Source organism: Phyllostomus hastatus, unplaced genomic scaffold (genome assembly GCF_019186645.2).
Source record: "Phyllostomus hastatus isolate PE091 unplaced genomic scaffold, TTU_PhHast_1.1 phas_scaffold_46, whole genome shotgun sequence".
Classification (NCBI taxonomy): Eukaryota; Metazoa; Chordata; class Mammalia; order Chiroptera; family Phyllostomidae; genus Phyllostomus; species Phyllostomus hastatus.
Genome location: NW_025334032.1, coordinates 34,830,154 through 34,845,436, shown reverse-complemented (window position 1 = coordinate 34,845,436; position 15,283 = coordinate 34,830,154). Strand labels below are relative to the sequence as shown.

Genomic DNA, 15,283 nt, shown 5'->3' with positions numbered 1-15,283 from the left:
CATTTCTTTGACAGATGAAGAGTGACCTGCTTATATTAAAGGAAGTTTAGCAATAAGCCAGAAACACGCCAGTCTAATTTTGAGTAAATACGAGACTGTTCTCCACACAGTATATAAGGTAGATACAACTAAGAAATAGAAGAGCAAGCCTGCGCTGTACGGAAAATGGCCTCAGGTTTGATAAATCTCTCTGGATAGTTGATATGCCATTATTTTTCATGGCTTGGTTTCTTTTTTACAGCTAAAATAGTCAGATCAGCCACAATTCTGGAATAAATTCTAAAGTGTAAATGAGTATGGTAATTTAAATGACAATGCAATTCAGGGTCATACGCAGGATATACATTTATTAGCAGTGAAAAAGCATTTAGCCAAAGTGAAATGTTACAAAATACAAAGAGCACCTGGCACAGTCTGGTGAGCGCACTACTTCAGGAATTACCTCAACCTGTGTAGGGTTCTCTCTCACTCCTTTTGACCTTTTCTACCTCCCATTTCTAACCAAATTTTTAACTTATAAATTAAGACAAACAGGAATATTTAATGCCTGACCCTTTAGCAATAGCTTCTGGGAAAAACATGAAACAAGTTATTTGTTCTCAAGCTCCATGTATTTTAAAACTAAATTACCTACTAAAATAGAAAACACCAGACTAGATTACAGCAGGTATAACATAAGTCAAATGAGCAAGTCTGATAAGGTTCGTAGGCACTACAACAACAACCAAGGTGTAAGTACAACTGTTCCACCGATCTTTAATATGCATGCAGAGAGAGAGAGTCATAACATGTGAGGCTTGGCTTGAGTACTGAAATGAAGTTTTTCCCTCTTCCTGAACAATCTAGAAAACAAATACAGAACTGAAGTATACATATAATGTGACGTACTGTTTCAGTTTCCCTGATGTCAGGCCAGGTGGGTAAGAATTCCTAATTCTGGAATGAGAGTTTTCTGAATATATGTTTTTTTAAAGCTGGAGATGTACATCTCATATAATTTAAATTAAGTACCAATACAGTAGATGTCCTCAGAAGAAAATGCTCATTGAATACTTCCTGACTGGACACTGCGGTTTTATAATAAGGTATCAGGCTGGTAAGAATTTTGAAGGAATACCAACCAAGCTCTCTTCAGTCAATCTTTAACCAACTTAAAAGATACCTGGGATAAATAACTGTTAACTGGTTCTGTGACGCCTTGCGGGGTAGAAGGCTAGGCTGGGATCTAAAGGTAACCATCGTTTACAAGCTGGCTGGCTGGCTGAGCGGTGCCAGAGTCACACGGACTTCCGTGCTTCAGCACCCACCTCTCTCACCGCACACGGGCACCTGCTGCGCCTCGGCTGTAAGCTGCCGTCTCGGTGAGCTTATCTGAAGGCACACAGAGCCTCGGCATTCCGGTACCTGCATTTAGTTCTGTTAGTCCCTCTTTGAAAGAGCTCAGTTTTTCATTTAAAATTAATCACAATGTTACTTGTCTGTGCAGATATACCCTCTAATTTTGTAAAACTTATTTATTTTTAGATGGAGGCAACACAGATGGGAACTGAAATTCTGGGAAATACCTGCTCGGTACTAAGACGTGTCCTAAACGTACTACCCAATTTGAACCGAGTATTCCTACCCTGCACTGCCTTCACAGACACCCCGGAAACCTGCACAGCCTGCCCCATCTTAGGAACAGGAGGAGGACACGCAGACACCTAGTAGCACATCAGGCCGTAACAGCAGCAACACTGGCATTACTGGGAAGCCTGGCATGATGGCTAGACTCGGTAACAAAAAGGGGCAACTGAGACAACTGTAAGAGCACAAACAAGAAAATATTTGGAAAAAAACTGCACGTCTCTAACTCTTGACCACTGCTCTTCTTTGAACAGCCTAATTATGCAGAACAGTGACTTGCTGTGTAGAATTTAACATAATTTCCAAAAAAGATTTTACAGTTAAGTCCAAACTTTATTTAAAACTACATTTTAAATTCAACATGACCAAACGCCACAATGGGGGAGTGGGGAGAGAAAAAAAAAAAAAAAGCCCACAGTGTATCAAGGCTTGAATCTGTCCCCAATTTAGTTTATGTTTTAAACTGCCATGGGCAGAAATTCGCACACTTACCGAAAATGCAGTGTCAAACTAATTTACATTTGTATACAGATCAAAACAGATGTTTATTTAGAACCATTTCCATATATGCACTGACTATGTAGTAAAGAGAGTTGGATGAGCCTCTGGAGATATTCATGTGCTCTGGGCTCCCACTGTTTCTGAAAAACAATAATAATCAACGTCTTATGAATTACTTACTGAATTAAGATATTACTAGAACTGAAGTATTTTTGTCTTCCATTAATTAAAGCACTCACTTTTAATATAAAGTTATTACAAGGAAATGCTAACTCAGACTGCCACAACGCCCCGATAACATATGGTAACGGCTGTGAGAGCCGTGACAGGTGAGGGTCTGTTTTAGATGGCAGACTGACCAGGAACTTCCCGTCTCTCTTCAACTCCCACAGAATAAAACAAAGCAAAGCAAACAAACAAAAAGCCCACTAGGAAAAAAAAGACAAGAACTGTAAAACCGAGCGACTCCGAGCGGAGGCCAGCGAAAGAGGGTGGCTCCGTGAGCAGAGTGGGGAGCCGAGCGGGAGGCGCGGCGCGGGGGAGGCTGCAGCCTGGACACAGAGCAGAGGGTGCGGCTGGGACTCGAACAGGCAGAACCCGGCCGAACACTGGGAAGTTCACTGAAGGTCTGCCTTCCCTTCACCTCACTTCCAGGGGAAACAACCTTACGTGACTTTAACCAGTGGGTGAACTGACAGACAGTAACAAAAATCTTTTGACCTGGACACAAGAAATGCTCTCCTGAGTGGCCCGGGGCTGTGCTATCAGACCCACACAAAAGGCAATCGGGGACTATCGCTTGGCTCTGTACTGAATCGTGTTTACACAGAACCACCTTCAGAAAAACAGACAAGGTTTAACTACTATGTTACAAAAACAAAATGTGTGTTTCTTTTCATAACCTCAATAATGTAAGAATCTGCAGAAAACTGAACAGAGAAGGCAAAGCAGGAGGGAAGGAGTAGCTGGGTAACGACCAGAGTTGACGAAACCAGCAAATGTACAAGGAAGTATGTATTGAAAATAACGAAGGAGACAGAGAAAACCAAAAGTAGTATGAACACTGAAAGGAAAGGAAGGTCTAAAGACTCGCTTTTCATTTAGAAGATGAAAACCACCATCTGAATTTTTTAATTTACGGGCTTGATTTTGAGATAGAGGGTCTCCTCCAAAAGAACTAACCACCAGTAATGAAAAGAAATGGGGTCTTCTACTTTCCTTTCTTAAACCATGTGTATATACTACTTTGCTAAAACTAAAGATTTTTAAAATAGAAGAAATTACTTGATAATACCATCCTAAAAATTAGTAAGCTAAACTAAAACTTTTACAGAATTATGTTTCCTTTACACTATATAGCTTAACTCTTCCAGGCACTAGTAGTACAGTAAAACAAAAACAAAAAAATGATGGCATAAGAATGAGTAATTTTGCAGTATGATATTGTTAAAACTGATAATTCATACCAGGTTCTTTCAGTGTCTGAGAATCCCCAGCTAATTCTTCAGTCTGCATTTCACATAATAACTCAGCAGATAAATGGTTTTTCTGTTCTTCTTGTACCATTTTCTTCCTTAGATCTGCCTTTAGAATGATGAAAAAAACAAAATCATTTTCATCTTAACAGTATTTATTATGTAAAGGTAAGTTTAATTAAAGAGAGCCAAATACCTCTGAGTATATTGTCAGTTTAAGTGGTAAATCTTCAACTTTCACAAAGTCTTCTTCATCAGATTTCTGACTTATATTACCCGATTCTGCTTCCTGCAAGATAAGCACATTGTTTCATGAAGGAATCCCAGCTGCAAACCAGTCATCCAGCCAGAGACAAAGGTGGATTCTTCCAAGTGCACCCCGGGAACTCCATCATGTGTAGTGCCCTAACACAGCCAAGCTCGCGCGAGAACGGCAGTCTGGGAGTCACACAAAGGGCCGTGCACCTGCTGGTACGGGAAACACTTTGTGCGTTCTGTTCTCATTTTATAAAACAAAGGGTCTGTTTATACAAGTTAAAGGGCGAAAAGGTAGCTATGTTTAGGGTTAAAATAGTTAGAGGGACAGCTCTTGTTTCTTGCTATGTTTACAAAAAACATGAGGGCTTTATCCAGCAGAATCTAAGTAAACACTTACACTTTCAGTATCAACCCTGTGGAGGGTCGAACAGAGACGAGGTATGAATTTAGCACTCATTTTTGCAATCACCTCATACTGTATTTTTCTGAAACTTGAATACTTTTATTCTCTTAGTTGTTTCTGATTTTTAACAGTTACCATCATCCTACCACTACCCAAGTGTAAACTGTAGGTTTTTCTTGAAATATTTCTTACCCGCCTCCCCCTCCCCTTTAGCTTGTGTTTTCTGTTTACGTGGTAAGGGAGCCCCCGACACTGCCTCCACAACCATACACTCCACAGTCACCCAGTTCGTCTCCATAGACCAGGACTACGGACCCTGCACTTTCTCACGCTAACACACTCAGCAGTGTCCTGGCTGAAATTCAAATTCAAGACCCTCTAGACTCCAACTCCAAGTTAATTTCACTGCAGTGCTTCCACTCAGCAACTCTACATACTCATCGAATGATAACGAGAAGAAGTCTAACAGGTAACTAAATAAGAATTTTAAGTGCGTAATTTTACTGATAGAGAAGTAAATAAAACAGAGTTAAGAATTACTCTTTTTACTAATGTTTTTGAAACATTATAAGCTCCCTTTCTGAGAAATTATAAAATCATAGTTGCAAATATATCTTTAGGGAGAAAACTGATGTTAATTAAAAATATGTGAAATACATTCTTTAGACCTAAGAGTACAATGTTATAAATCTCTTCATTTTTGCTGATAAGACAAAGTATATAAAACACATACAAATCCAAGGACCCAAAAAATAACCTGCTTGCTATAAAATTAAATTGATATAAAGGTCCAGATTTGGTGGCATATTTTCTAGCATTTTTTATGTCATTTAGTATATAGTGATACTCTATTGTTGTCAAATTATTTTATTTCCCATCCCAGTCTTTCAGGTCTATCAAAGACTTACGAAGTATCCTAAATACCACAGTTGAGAAAGCATGTGTAAGGGAGTAATGATGATTCAAGTATCATTATCCTTCAGGCCTGATTTTGAAATGAACTGTCTCCAGGCCACCACCTAGAACTCTGCGGAGGACGGTGAAGGCTGAGTGCTTGGCAAGGCCGCACTTGACTGTTTGCATCATCTGCAAAGCAGATCCAAGACGGGGGTCGGGGTGGGGCAACTGACAGATCCCTCAGGGTTTGAGAAGGGAATAGATAACCACAAGCTTCAGCTGAATGCGACTGTAACTTTTGCAGAAGACATATGTATCATTTAGATAGCCGGAGAATGGAACAATCCGTGCCCACAGCATCTCCCTAAATTTGCAAAATGTCCTTGAGCTCTACCCAACCATCCCCCATAAAATAAACACAGAGACCATGTTCAGGGTCATTGTCTCTCTATCAGAGGACAATGTCCCACCTGGCCCCTGCTTTTCTTTGAACTGTCTGTGTTGTGTCTTTCTAAATCTCCTGTCACCCCGACTCAGGCACCTCCATTCTGCGCTGGTCGCGGCAAAACTCATTACTTTGGTTCTCAAAATTATAAAAAGAATAGCTTTTAGGTTTTGAGATAGTCACCTTAATATTACCCTTCTGTTCAAGTTTAAATTAAGTTTGAATGAGAGATAAAAATAATCCGACAGTTTCTAAACCTAAACACAGAGTTGTATGTACATGCTGCAATTGTTACCCGGAAAATCCATATGCACAGAAATGACAGCAGAAATATTCAGAAAGGGATGGTACGTACATAGTCATTCACCAGCACTGGGGAGTCGGTGTCAGAACTTCCAGCCAGGGAGCTCTCAGGAGTCTCCTGAGCAGATTTCATCTCTTTGACTCTGGGCACCAGGGTTTCGGTCTCAGTTAGCGGCAAGGGCAAAGTGCCGGGCTGTTTAGATGACTCGGCGGTCGCAGGCGAGCCCTTCTGGACAGTGGTGTTGAGAGGTCGCTCGTTTTCCAAGATGTTGAGGGAGCACGGTTTCACAGGAGCGCTGTCCTGGTCATCTGTCATGGGGGACAGTCTTAACATTAGTATGTAATGCGACAGCTGTTAAATTTTTATTACACCAAAAAGGGCAATACTAAATCAGCATATGCAGGCTATTTAATACTCCCCCCAAAAAGCAACTATAAATTGTCCTCATCAATAGTTTCCAAATTTAATTAATTGGATTCATGTGGGGATGTTTTAAAAATTAAACCCCTAAAATTCACCAGATTTGTAAAATGAAGCAGGATTTTGAGGAGTAAAAATAGGTATTTTTAAAAACAACCTGCGTTTCTATCTAAAGACGTCTGCACCTTACAGAATTTTTTGTGTTTAAGTATGTAAACTTTTCTGTAACGACTCTTTGCAGAAAACAAAGCCCTGTGTTTTCTACAATGTTTTTAGGGGGAGAAAGGGGACATACATTAGGTCAAAAATACCCTCAAACTTACGTTAGCTAAGAATTTAATTTTTTTCAATTTTTAAGCACATAAAGGCACTTTAGATAGTATTAAAATGGAATAATCTATTTAGGTTTCTTACCTTTACTAGCAGTGGTTTCTTGTTCTGATGGGACATTTTTGCTTTCTGCTGATTTTTCAAACTCCTGTTGTAGAACCTAGAAGGAAAAAGAAATGTCTCAATAGCAAGGCCTAATACATATGGTCACTAGACAGGAGGAGGTAACTAGTATGTGGCTTTTGTCCAGCCTGAGACCTTTATACAAATGAATTAAAAAATATCTTCTGACTGTGATTGCAATTTCAGGATGGCTGAGTAAAAGGATTCCTCATCTTAAAGAATTTCAAAATAATACACAGAACTGGTATATTATAGATTCCACTACGTTGTATTATTTTTTCAGATCAAACTCTATCTTAAATAAAACTTACATCCGTTTGTATGTAGATGCTAAGAGTGTGGAAGAGGAACTGACCAGGATGGGCAAAAGACAAACGAAGCTGAGTGCCTCCAGCAGCAGGAGAAAACCACTGAGATTCACCTCCCACTGGAAGTGCCAGACTGTAGGAAGCAATACTGTGGTGGGGTGGGAGTCCGTGACGCAAAGTGGGTGCTGGTGAACATTTGAAGCTGTTTAAGGAAAACATGGACACCTAGGTTCCCTCCCCCAACTTGAACAGAAAACAGGAGATTACATGTTAGAGAAATTAAACCAGTGAAGTCTCAGGCCTGGGGGCCACCAGGGGTAGCAGGGGTACAGAAAACAGGAATGAGGAGGACAGGGCAAAGCGTCACACTGGAAACGGAGGGATTCATGGCACGCCCGTAAAATGAGCGGTGAGGCCCTCAGCCCCATCCCCACATCTAGCTGCAGCGTACCTCTTCCCAGGCAGGAGGAGAGGGGGCGCCCCTCTTTGGAGAAACTAATACACCCCAGGAAAAAAGACTAATAGATGTTGACATTTCAAAAAGCTGTCTACCCAATAATTGCCCTACAGTAAAGCCCAAAAGAAACCCAAGCAGGTTTTTAGTGTATCATTCTCTAAAACAAGCACCAAAGGTATAGGAGACATCTGAAAAATGTTTCTAGACAGTAGAAACAAGAGCGTGCTGTAAAAAAGTAACAATCATAAAAGGAAAAGAAAATGAGAAGACCTGTGGAGGCTAATATCTGATAATACTAATTCCAGACAGAAAGAAAAATGGTGAGAAATGAAGAATAAAAGAGAATTCATCAAACTGATGGGCATGACACAAATTAAAAAGACCCACTGAGTCCCCAGATGGTGAGTTAAAAAGGCCTGCAGCAATGCAGCGTATCATTGTAAAACTGCAGACCTCCAGGAGGAGGAAAGTTCTGGAATGGGAAAGAAAAAAACAGACAGACACAAAGGATCAGAACTAAGAAAGGCGTTCACTGGCCTGCTCAACAGTATTGTATACTAGAAGACAGAAACAGTGCCTTCAGAAATCTGAGAGAAAATAATTTCAACATGGAAATGTTGATTTTCTTAGACATATAAAATCTCAAAATCTCATTCTTAGAGCCTTATTAGATGTGTTCCACCAAAATTAGGTAATAAATCAAGAAACAGAAAGACAAAGACTGGATCCCAAAACAGCGGACTTCTATAATGACAAAGGGGTTCCCAAGCTAGTGGTGGCGCTTGTCCAACCTGAGATCACGCATGGGGATTTTAAACATCTTCCAAAAGTTTCAAGAAGGAGGCTGTGGCTGCAATTTCCAGACAGCTAAGAAAAGTTTCCTTTCTTCTTAACCTCCAAATAGTACAGAGAACTGGAATATTATGGATTCCACTACTTTGTATTATTTTTAGCGGCCTAAGAGCCAAACCTAGAATGGAGCAGAAGGGGGGAATGCTCCAGAAAGGACAAAAATGACAACCTGGTTTCTGTAGAAAATTCCGCCGAGAGATTTACCCACCTACTGCAGGGCACAGCAAAGACTTGGGCATGTGTTCAAAGACAACTAAGCGAATAAAACAGAGACAATTACTAAACTCAAGTGAAAAAAATGTGTAAGACTAAGCAATAAACAATGTGTGCATAGTTCAGTAGTCAGTAAATATTAACATAGTTTGGTTAAATCTAAACATCTGGTTATATAACCAACCAGAAAACATAATTAAATGAGGAGTTGTAAGTGACCTCAAAATCTTTATCTACTATATTAATAGAAAGTTGACAGATAACACAGTATACAAGTGAATGAAAAAATATATACACAAATGCTTATTATTCAGAAATACAGAGGTAAGTAGGAGAAAAAAACATACAAGTGTTGCCTCTGAGGCAGGATGAGGCAGAGGTAGTAAAGGGAGTAATTTTTTTTTTAAGATTTTATTATTTATTTTTAGAGAGGGAAGGGAAGGAGAAAGAGAGAGAGAAACATCAGTGTGCAGTTGCTGGGGACCGTGGCCTGCAACCCAGGCATGTGCCCTGACTGGGAATCGAACCTGTGATGCTTTGGTTCGCAGCCCATGCTCAATCCCCTGAGCTACGCCAGCCAGGGCGGAATAATTTTATTTTGTTACAATTCCATGATGGCTAGAAAAAAAATATAGATTAGAAATCCAAACCGTCTGAAGTAATCTCATAAATTTTAGGACTTGTTACCAAAAAAAAGTACAGTGCTTTTTTTCTTTTTAATTTTATTTATTTATTTTCAACAGAGGGGAAGGGAGAAGGAAAGGGAGGGAGAGAAACATCAATGTGTGGTTGCCTCTAGCACGCCCCTTGTTGGGGACCTGGCCTGCAACCCAGGCATGTACCCTGACTGGGAATCGAATCATCAACCCTTTGGTTCGCAGGCCATTGCTCTATCCACCGAGCCACGCCAGCCAAGGCAGGAAATACAGCGCTTTAAACATTGCTGATACAAAAACAGTGTTTCAGATTTCAATAAGGATATTTTAAAAATTTGTATTCATGAAAATGAGAACAGGGAAGCTATAAATTTCGGCACCGTTAAAAAGGACCTGCTTTCAGCAGTATAAAATGGGGCAGGCCGGAGGTGTGTCGTCCACACTGGAATACCTGGTCATCATGTTCGTTTTCTTCTGTAGTTTCAATGTTAGCCTGAAGTGAAGTCTGAACATCTACAGGTCCCTCCTCAAATTCTTCTATTTCTTCATCTTCATTCTCATCTTCTCCACTTCCATAATTAGTCAATGCTTGGGTTTCAGCTTTGGACAAATCTACATGGATTAACACAATCTTTAAGTAAATTTTCAGTACTTAATAGCTACAATTTACTGCATGTCTGTGTTGTGCAAGTGTTTCACATACAACATCGGACATCTTCCAAACAGGGGCTACTAGGAAAAACTGGTGCAGGAAGGACAAGTCTCTCAGTCGGGCCCACGCTGCGGTTCAGACTCAGAGCCGAGGGCTGCCTAGCTCCATACCCACTACACCCACCAGGCTGTTTCAGCCACAGACCTGCGGAGAGGAAGGGATGGCCGAGCACGAAGCCTCGAGACTTACTAATGGACACTGGGCATTCTTCACTTTCTTCATCTTCCTCCTGATCGGAAATGTCGGATCTCACATTTTTGGGACCGTCGCCATCATACTCTTCAGGTGTTTGAGTCTGCTTAACTGTTTCAGTCTCGTCCTTGTCCTAGCCACAAGAACATTCGAGTAATTAGTTTTTCAATTTGTTGCACAAAGTGAAACTTTGTTAGTACTTTTATATTATACTATTTCAAATTTAGATTTTTTCAAGTTCTCATAAAATTATCTCGTAATATTAAAACTAAGTGAATGTTGTGCTTTGACACAAATACCAAGGGAGACAGTACATTTTCTAAAGGTATATAGTAAGTCTATCATAAAAATTAGTAATAGCCATTATCTAATAAAAAACACAATCATTTTAGATGGTTTAGTTTTGTTTTTAAAAGAAAATAAAGGTTTGTCAGAAGAAAGAACACTTGATAACATACTTTGCTCTCAAACATTAAGGTAAAAGCTGTTCAAGTCATTTAGTCTCTTGTTTAGAAAGCATTATTTGGGGGCACAAATGAGCACGTACTTTGTCTTCCTCGTCAATTTCTGCAGCAGGTGAGCCACGATCTCCTTCGAGAATCCTTCTGGCCTACAAGCAAGTCAATTAAACAAAATTTAGGTTAACTCTTCAGCATGATAGTTAGGTATTCAGTAAACTGTAATAAATGGTGCATTTTGACCATCATCTAAAGAGCTGAATGCATCTTAGAAATGTAAATAAAACTCTTTCACTCAAATCTTTTAAAGTAACAAAACCAAAGCAACACTCCCTCCTGACATCTCCTTGGATACCTAGGAGTACTCAAATGTACAAAGCACAACACAGAAGTCTCGATCCCTTCCTTCCATAAGCTAGCCTCTTTCAGTCTCCTAGTCTCAGTAAATGGCCCCTCATTTGACCCAAATGAGCAAGTCAGAAAAGCCTCTACGTCACTTTTATTATTCACATTTAAACCATCAGAATGCCTCGCTAACTCAACCACCTCAGTGTACCTGCTGTTGCACATTCAGAGCTAAGACACGCAGTTTCTTACCTGGACTACTGCAACACCCTTACAACTGGCCTCTCGGCTTCTTTCTCTACTCTCCTACAACTCCTGTTCGACATGGTACGCACACACAAACTTCAAACTGTACATGAGATAACGTTACTCCTCTATTTCAAACCTTCCCATGGATTTCCATAATGCTTAGAATAGAAAGTGCCTATCACAGTCTCTCAGTCCCCATAACTTGGCTTTATATGCCTCTGGGGATTCGTATCCTAAACTCTTTAATTCAGTTAATGTGTTCCTGCCTCCCTGGCCTTCTGTCTGCTCTCCAAACTAACTGCTCGGTCCTGGCTTGGAGTCTTCACACTCCAGTTTGTTACTCCTGGAAAGCTCTCCCCCTTCACCGTCATTATAAACTACTTGTCTTTCATGCCTTTGCTCACATTTCACCCCCTTAAAGAGCCGTGTGAGACTGCCCATCTAAAGGAGTCCTGGTTACTTATACTGTCCTGTTTTGTTGTTCTCAAGCTCTAATCAATGGCTGAAACAATCCGAAACTTCTTTACGTCTAAAATAAAAACATTACAAAAAGTATGAAACAGATGGCTTACCTTTATCTGATTTAGATTTAAGGAAGAAGGGTTATCCCTTTGTTTTGGGTCCTGACCTGCTTTCATGATTAAAAGTCAAGAAAAGGGTGCAGGTATAGGGAAAAAGGTGCCTTGCACGGCTCAAGCTGAGGGGACAAAACTCATCCAACTTCACACGCGACCCAGACTAACTTAACAGGGTATACCACGCCGGAGGGGTGTGCGACCCAAGTTGTCACTCACACACACACACACACACACAGTTGGCTGGAGTGACACGCACGACCAGGGAATCTACTGCGACAGGCAGCAGCTGAGGCAGACAGATTCCTGTCGCCTCTTCTCCGCAAGCCTGAGTGAGTGACGGTACTGTGAACCAGGTATCTGACAATGGACGGTCAGCATCATTTCCCGTCTGCCTTCCTGATCTGCAGTCACTGATGCTACCACTGAGATTCTGTACGGGGCCAGCATAGGTACTGATTTGGAATCTGATTAACTGGTATCACTTTAAAACTACTTTTCTGAGGTCGAGATTTTAGTAATCAATAATAATCAAGAACTACATATGCATGCTAATTACAATTACTTCTAAAATTAAAATGAATGTAATTTACCTCTTTGGCATAAGACTGTATCACTCCAGCTGCTTCTATTTTCCTTTTGCATCTCTGTTTAACTGTCATGCTATTATTATCCAAATCTTGCATGAGTTTAAAGAACGCCAGCTCATTAAACAACACTTCCGATATCTCCACAAGAAGATCCTCTCCACAGTCTTTCAGTTTCCTGCCAGCAAATTTTGCCAATGAATCCTATTCGAAATAACCAAATCACTTTAAGATTATAGTAAACATCAATTGTGGACACAGCAGTACAAATCTAAATTACAATACTCAACTAATAAAAAATTATTTTATTACTTTTTAGCATTAAGAAACTTTTAGTTCTATTCAAGCAGAAATACAGCATCATCAAATGAACAAGTCTGCTATATTTGACACTTTTTTTTTTTATAAAACCGCTTTTCTTTCTTTTAAAAACATGGACTATGCTATTTAGAAAACAGGCAAATAACTATGACATCCCGTGTCCCATCTCCTAAAAAACTGCCGCCTCGAGCACCATCATGGAAAGGACGAATGCTGGTGCCTTGTGGGAAGAAACTCAACGAACAGGTTTTGTAAGGAAAAAAGTAGAAGAAAGTAATAGAGGCTCTAATTCATGAAAAACATTCAATACTCTGAGCAGATTTAATGTACATGCCTCTTATTCTTCATTTAGGTCCCTTCTTGGAGGAAAAAAAAGGAATGGTAGGAAAGTAGTCCAATGTTCTGAGACATAGAAAAATATCTTACATCCAAATTAAGTATTTTGGGATTTGCCCACAATTATGATTATCGTAGGCAAAACTGAGGAAAAGTGTATGGATATTGATAAACAAAAAGTTATTTAAATGACACACCATTTCTCTTTCAGCCTGATTCTAAAATGGAGTGTCTTCCCCACAGAAATAAGCTAGCTAAAGTTATAAACATACATTTATCTAAAAACTATTCTAAAAATTCTTAAACAACACATAAAACCACTGATATTTTATAGTCTTCATAAACTATGTTAGTTCTATTAAATTAAATAGAGCCAGAACAATTTCAAAACTGTATAGAATTTATACTTGTCTTTAAAAAAATAGGAAATTACAGTGATGGGAATTTGCATCAAGCCTAGGGTTTTAAAAAATTAGCAAAGTGATAATACTGTCTTCAAAACCAACCTAAAACAGGAATAGGAAGGAAAATTTTTATAGGAAAAATCTGTAACAAAAATATATATTTTTAGTTTGTAATAACAATACACATCACTGAATTACCTCAATGGAAAAATATACAGGAGAGTTTCACTGTGAGGATTTTTACAAGTGGTGTAAGGTATCCTTACTTCACATAGGGTGTTCTCAACCTTGGCACTTACTAACAACTCACTAGATGCTCGATGCCTCCTTGCCTATCGTGACAAACAGAATACAGACATTGCTAATGTCTTCTTGGCCAAAACTGCCCCCCTGCCCCTTTGAGAATCACCACTTTAACATAACTTAAGGTTACTGTCACAGCCTAAGAAATCTCCACAACCAACAGCAGGTTTCTGGCGTCTAAAATTTTGCAGATTGGTAAAAAATTATTTGAGAAAATATGACAGAAAACTTTCTAACCGTTTGGAACTTGAAATTTTTTACTAAGTAGCAGAAAAGTCAAAACAAAATTTGATTAGAGTTGGGATAGGTCTTAAAGATGATCAAATGAAATGAAGACACAGGCCCTAACAGCATTATTTTTAACCAAGTAAAGGAATAACCTAAAGAGTACTGTATCACCCCAAATAGAAGCTAGATGGATAGTTATTTGAATAAACTGTGTAATGTCAGGAATGGCAAAGAAAAAAAAATCTTCACCAGGCGGTACATATTTTTGTCGTGCAAGTAAAAACCCTTACCTGTAATATACTTCCAAGCTGCTTATGAAAGAACTTGACGAACTCCTTGCTCTCGTCGTTCTGCTGGGTCAGGGTCAGCACCATGCGCCTCACTGAAGTCAGAAGCTGAGGAGAGCATACTTCATCCATGTGCTCCTGAGAAAAACCCTGCGTGGTTAGGATCTAGACTCACCTATTGTTCAAAGAATATCAGTCCACAAAATGAGATTTTATTTTTCTTGTATAAATGCTTCTCAACTTTCCACTATACATCTGGAACTATTTATTCATAAGAATAGTCAAACCCCCACTCTACACACATTATAATGATTTTCGATTTTGATTCACCATGGCAGGTCACAGCCAGTAAAAGAAACTGTTTCAAATCCTTTCATCACTTTGTTTCTGTTCTGAAGGAGGACTCCCCCCACCCCGAACCCCACCCATGGTCTCCACACTCCCGTCTTCCTGTTCGCAGTTCAGTCCAGCTCCTCTTACAAACACTCCCGGGCGGTCTTGGCGGTGCCGCGGCATCCCGTGTACCACGGGCGTCCTGTGCACCACGGGACGGCCGATGGCACGCTCATCTCTACGTGCCAGGTGCCATTAGTGCCTCTAGCATCCCACGTCCCGATGACCGTAAGTGTAGCACGACATTAGAAACTGTTTCGAGGGTCAAAATGACCCCTACGTGAGAACCACTGTCCTCTCTCTCTCTTAAAAAGCCTCTTTGGACAAGTCTCTTCTCCTGAATCTTCATTTAGAAGCATGTTCAAACTACCCAATGACCCAAATCACGGTCAGCTTTCTGAGGTGAGTCTATAAAACACCCTTATCAAGTAACCTCAAGGTTCTGATCCCTCTCTTGCCACTGAAGTCATTGGGGCAGGCCCTCTAAAACCTTTAGCTGGGTAACTTTGTATTTTTTTTCTACATGAACATGTATTATGAGGTGGCCAACCTTGATGATACCTAAGATCCCTTAAATCTAAGGACTTAAGGTCATTTTTAAAAGACTCATGTGTCAAGGAGTCAG

At 39.9% G+C, this 15,283-nt stretch overlaps 1 protein-coding gene across 14 annotated transcripts in view; it reads right to left on the bottom strand.

The window, feature by feature from the left end:
- Nucleotides 1-2,152: 2,152 nt before the first annotated feature.
- Nucleotides 2,153-15,283, bottom strand: part of PCM1 (pericentriolar material 1) — an 83,042-nt gene continuing 69,911 nt past the window's right edge. For 10 of the 14 annotated variants that reach the window (XM_045821741.1, XM_045821737.1, XM_045821746.1 and 7 more), the window contains 10 exons: nt 14,269-14,415; nt 12,393-12,590; nt 10,720-10,782; nt 10,170-10,305; nt 9,720-9,880; nt 6,744-6,819; nt 5,961-6,217; nt 3,799-3,891; nt 3,594-3,711; nt 2,153-2,267 (listed from right to left, as the gene is read on the bottom strand). In XM_045821741.1, coding sequence (XP_045677697.1) covers nt 2,242-2,267; nt 3,594-3,711; nt 3,799-3,891; nt 5,961-6,217; nt 6,744-6,819; nt 9,720-9,880; nt 10,170-10,305; nt 10,720-10,782; nt 12,393-12,590; nt 14,269-14,415 — 1,275 coding nt within the window. In that variant the 3' untranslated portion in view covers nt 2,153-2,241. The remainder of the gene's footprint in view (nt 2,268-3,593; nt 3,712-3,798; nt 3,892-5,960; nt 6,218-6,743; nt 6,820-9,719; nt 9,881-10,169; nt 10,306-10,719; nt 10,783-12,392; nt 12,591-14,268; nt 14,416-15,283) is intronic. The other 4 variants (XM_045821744.1, XM_045821749.1, XM_045821748.1 and 1 more) reach the window with 1 other exon arrangement.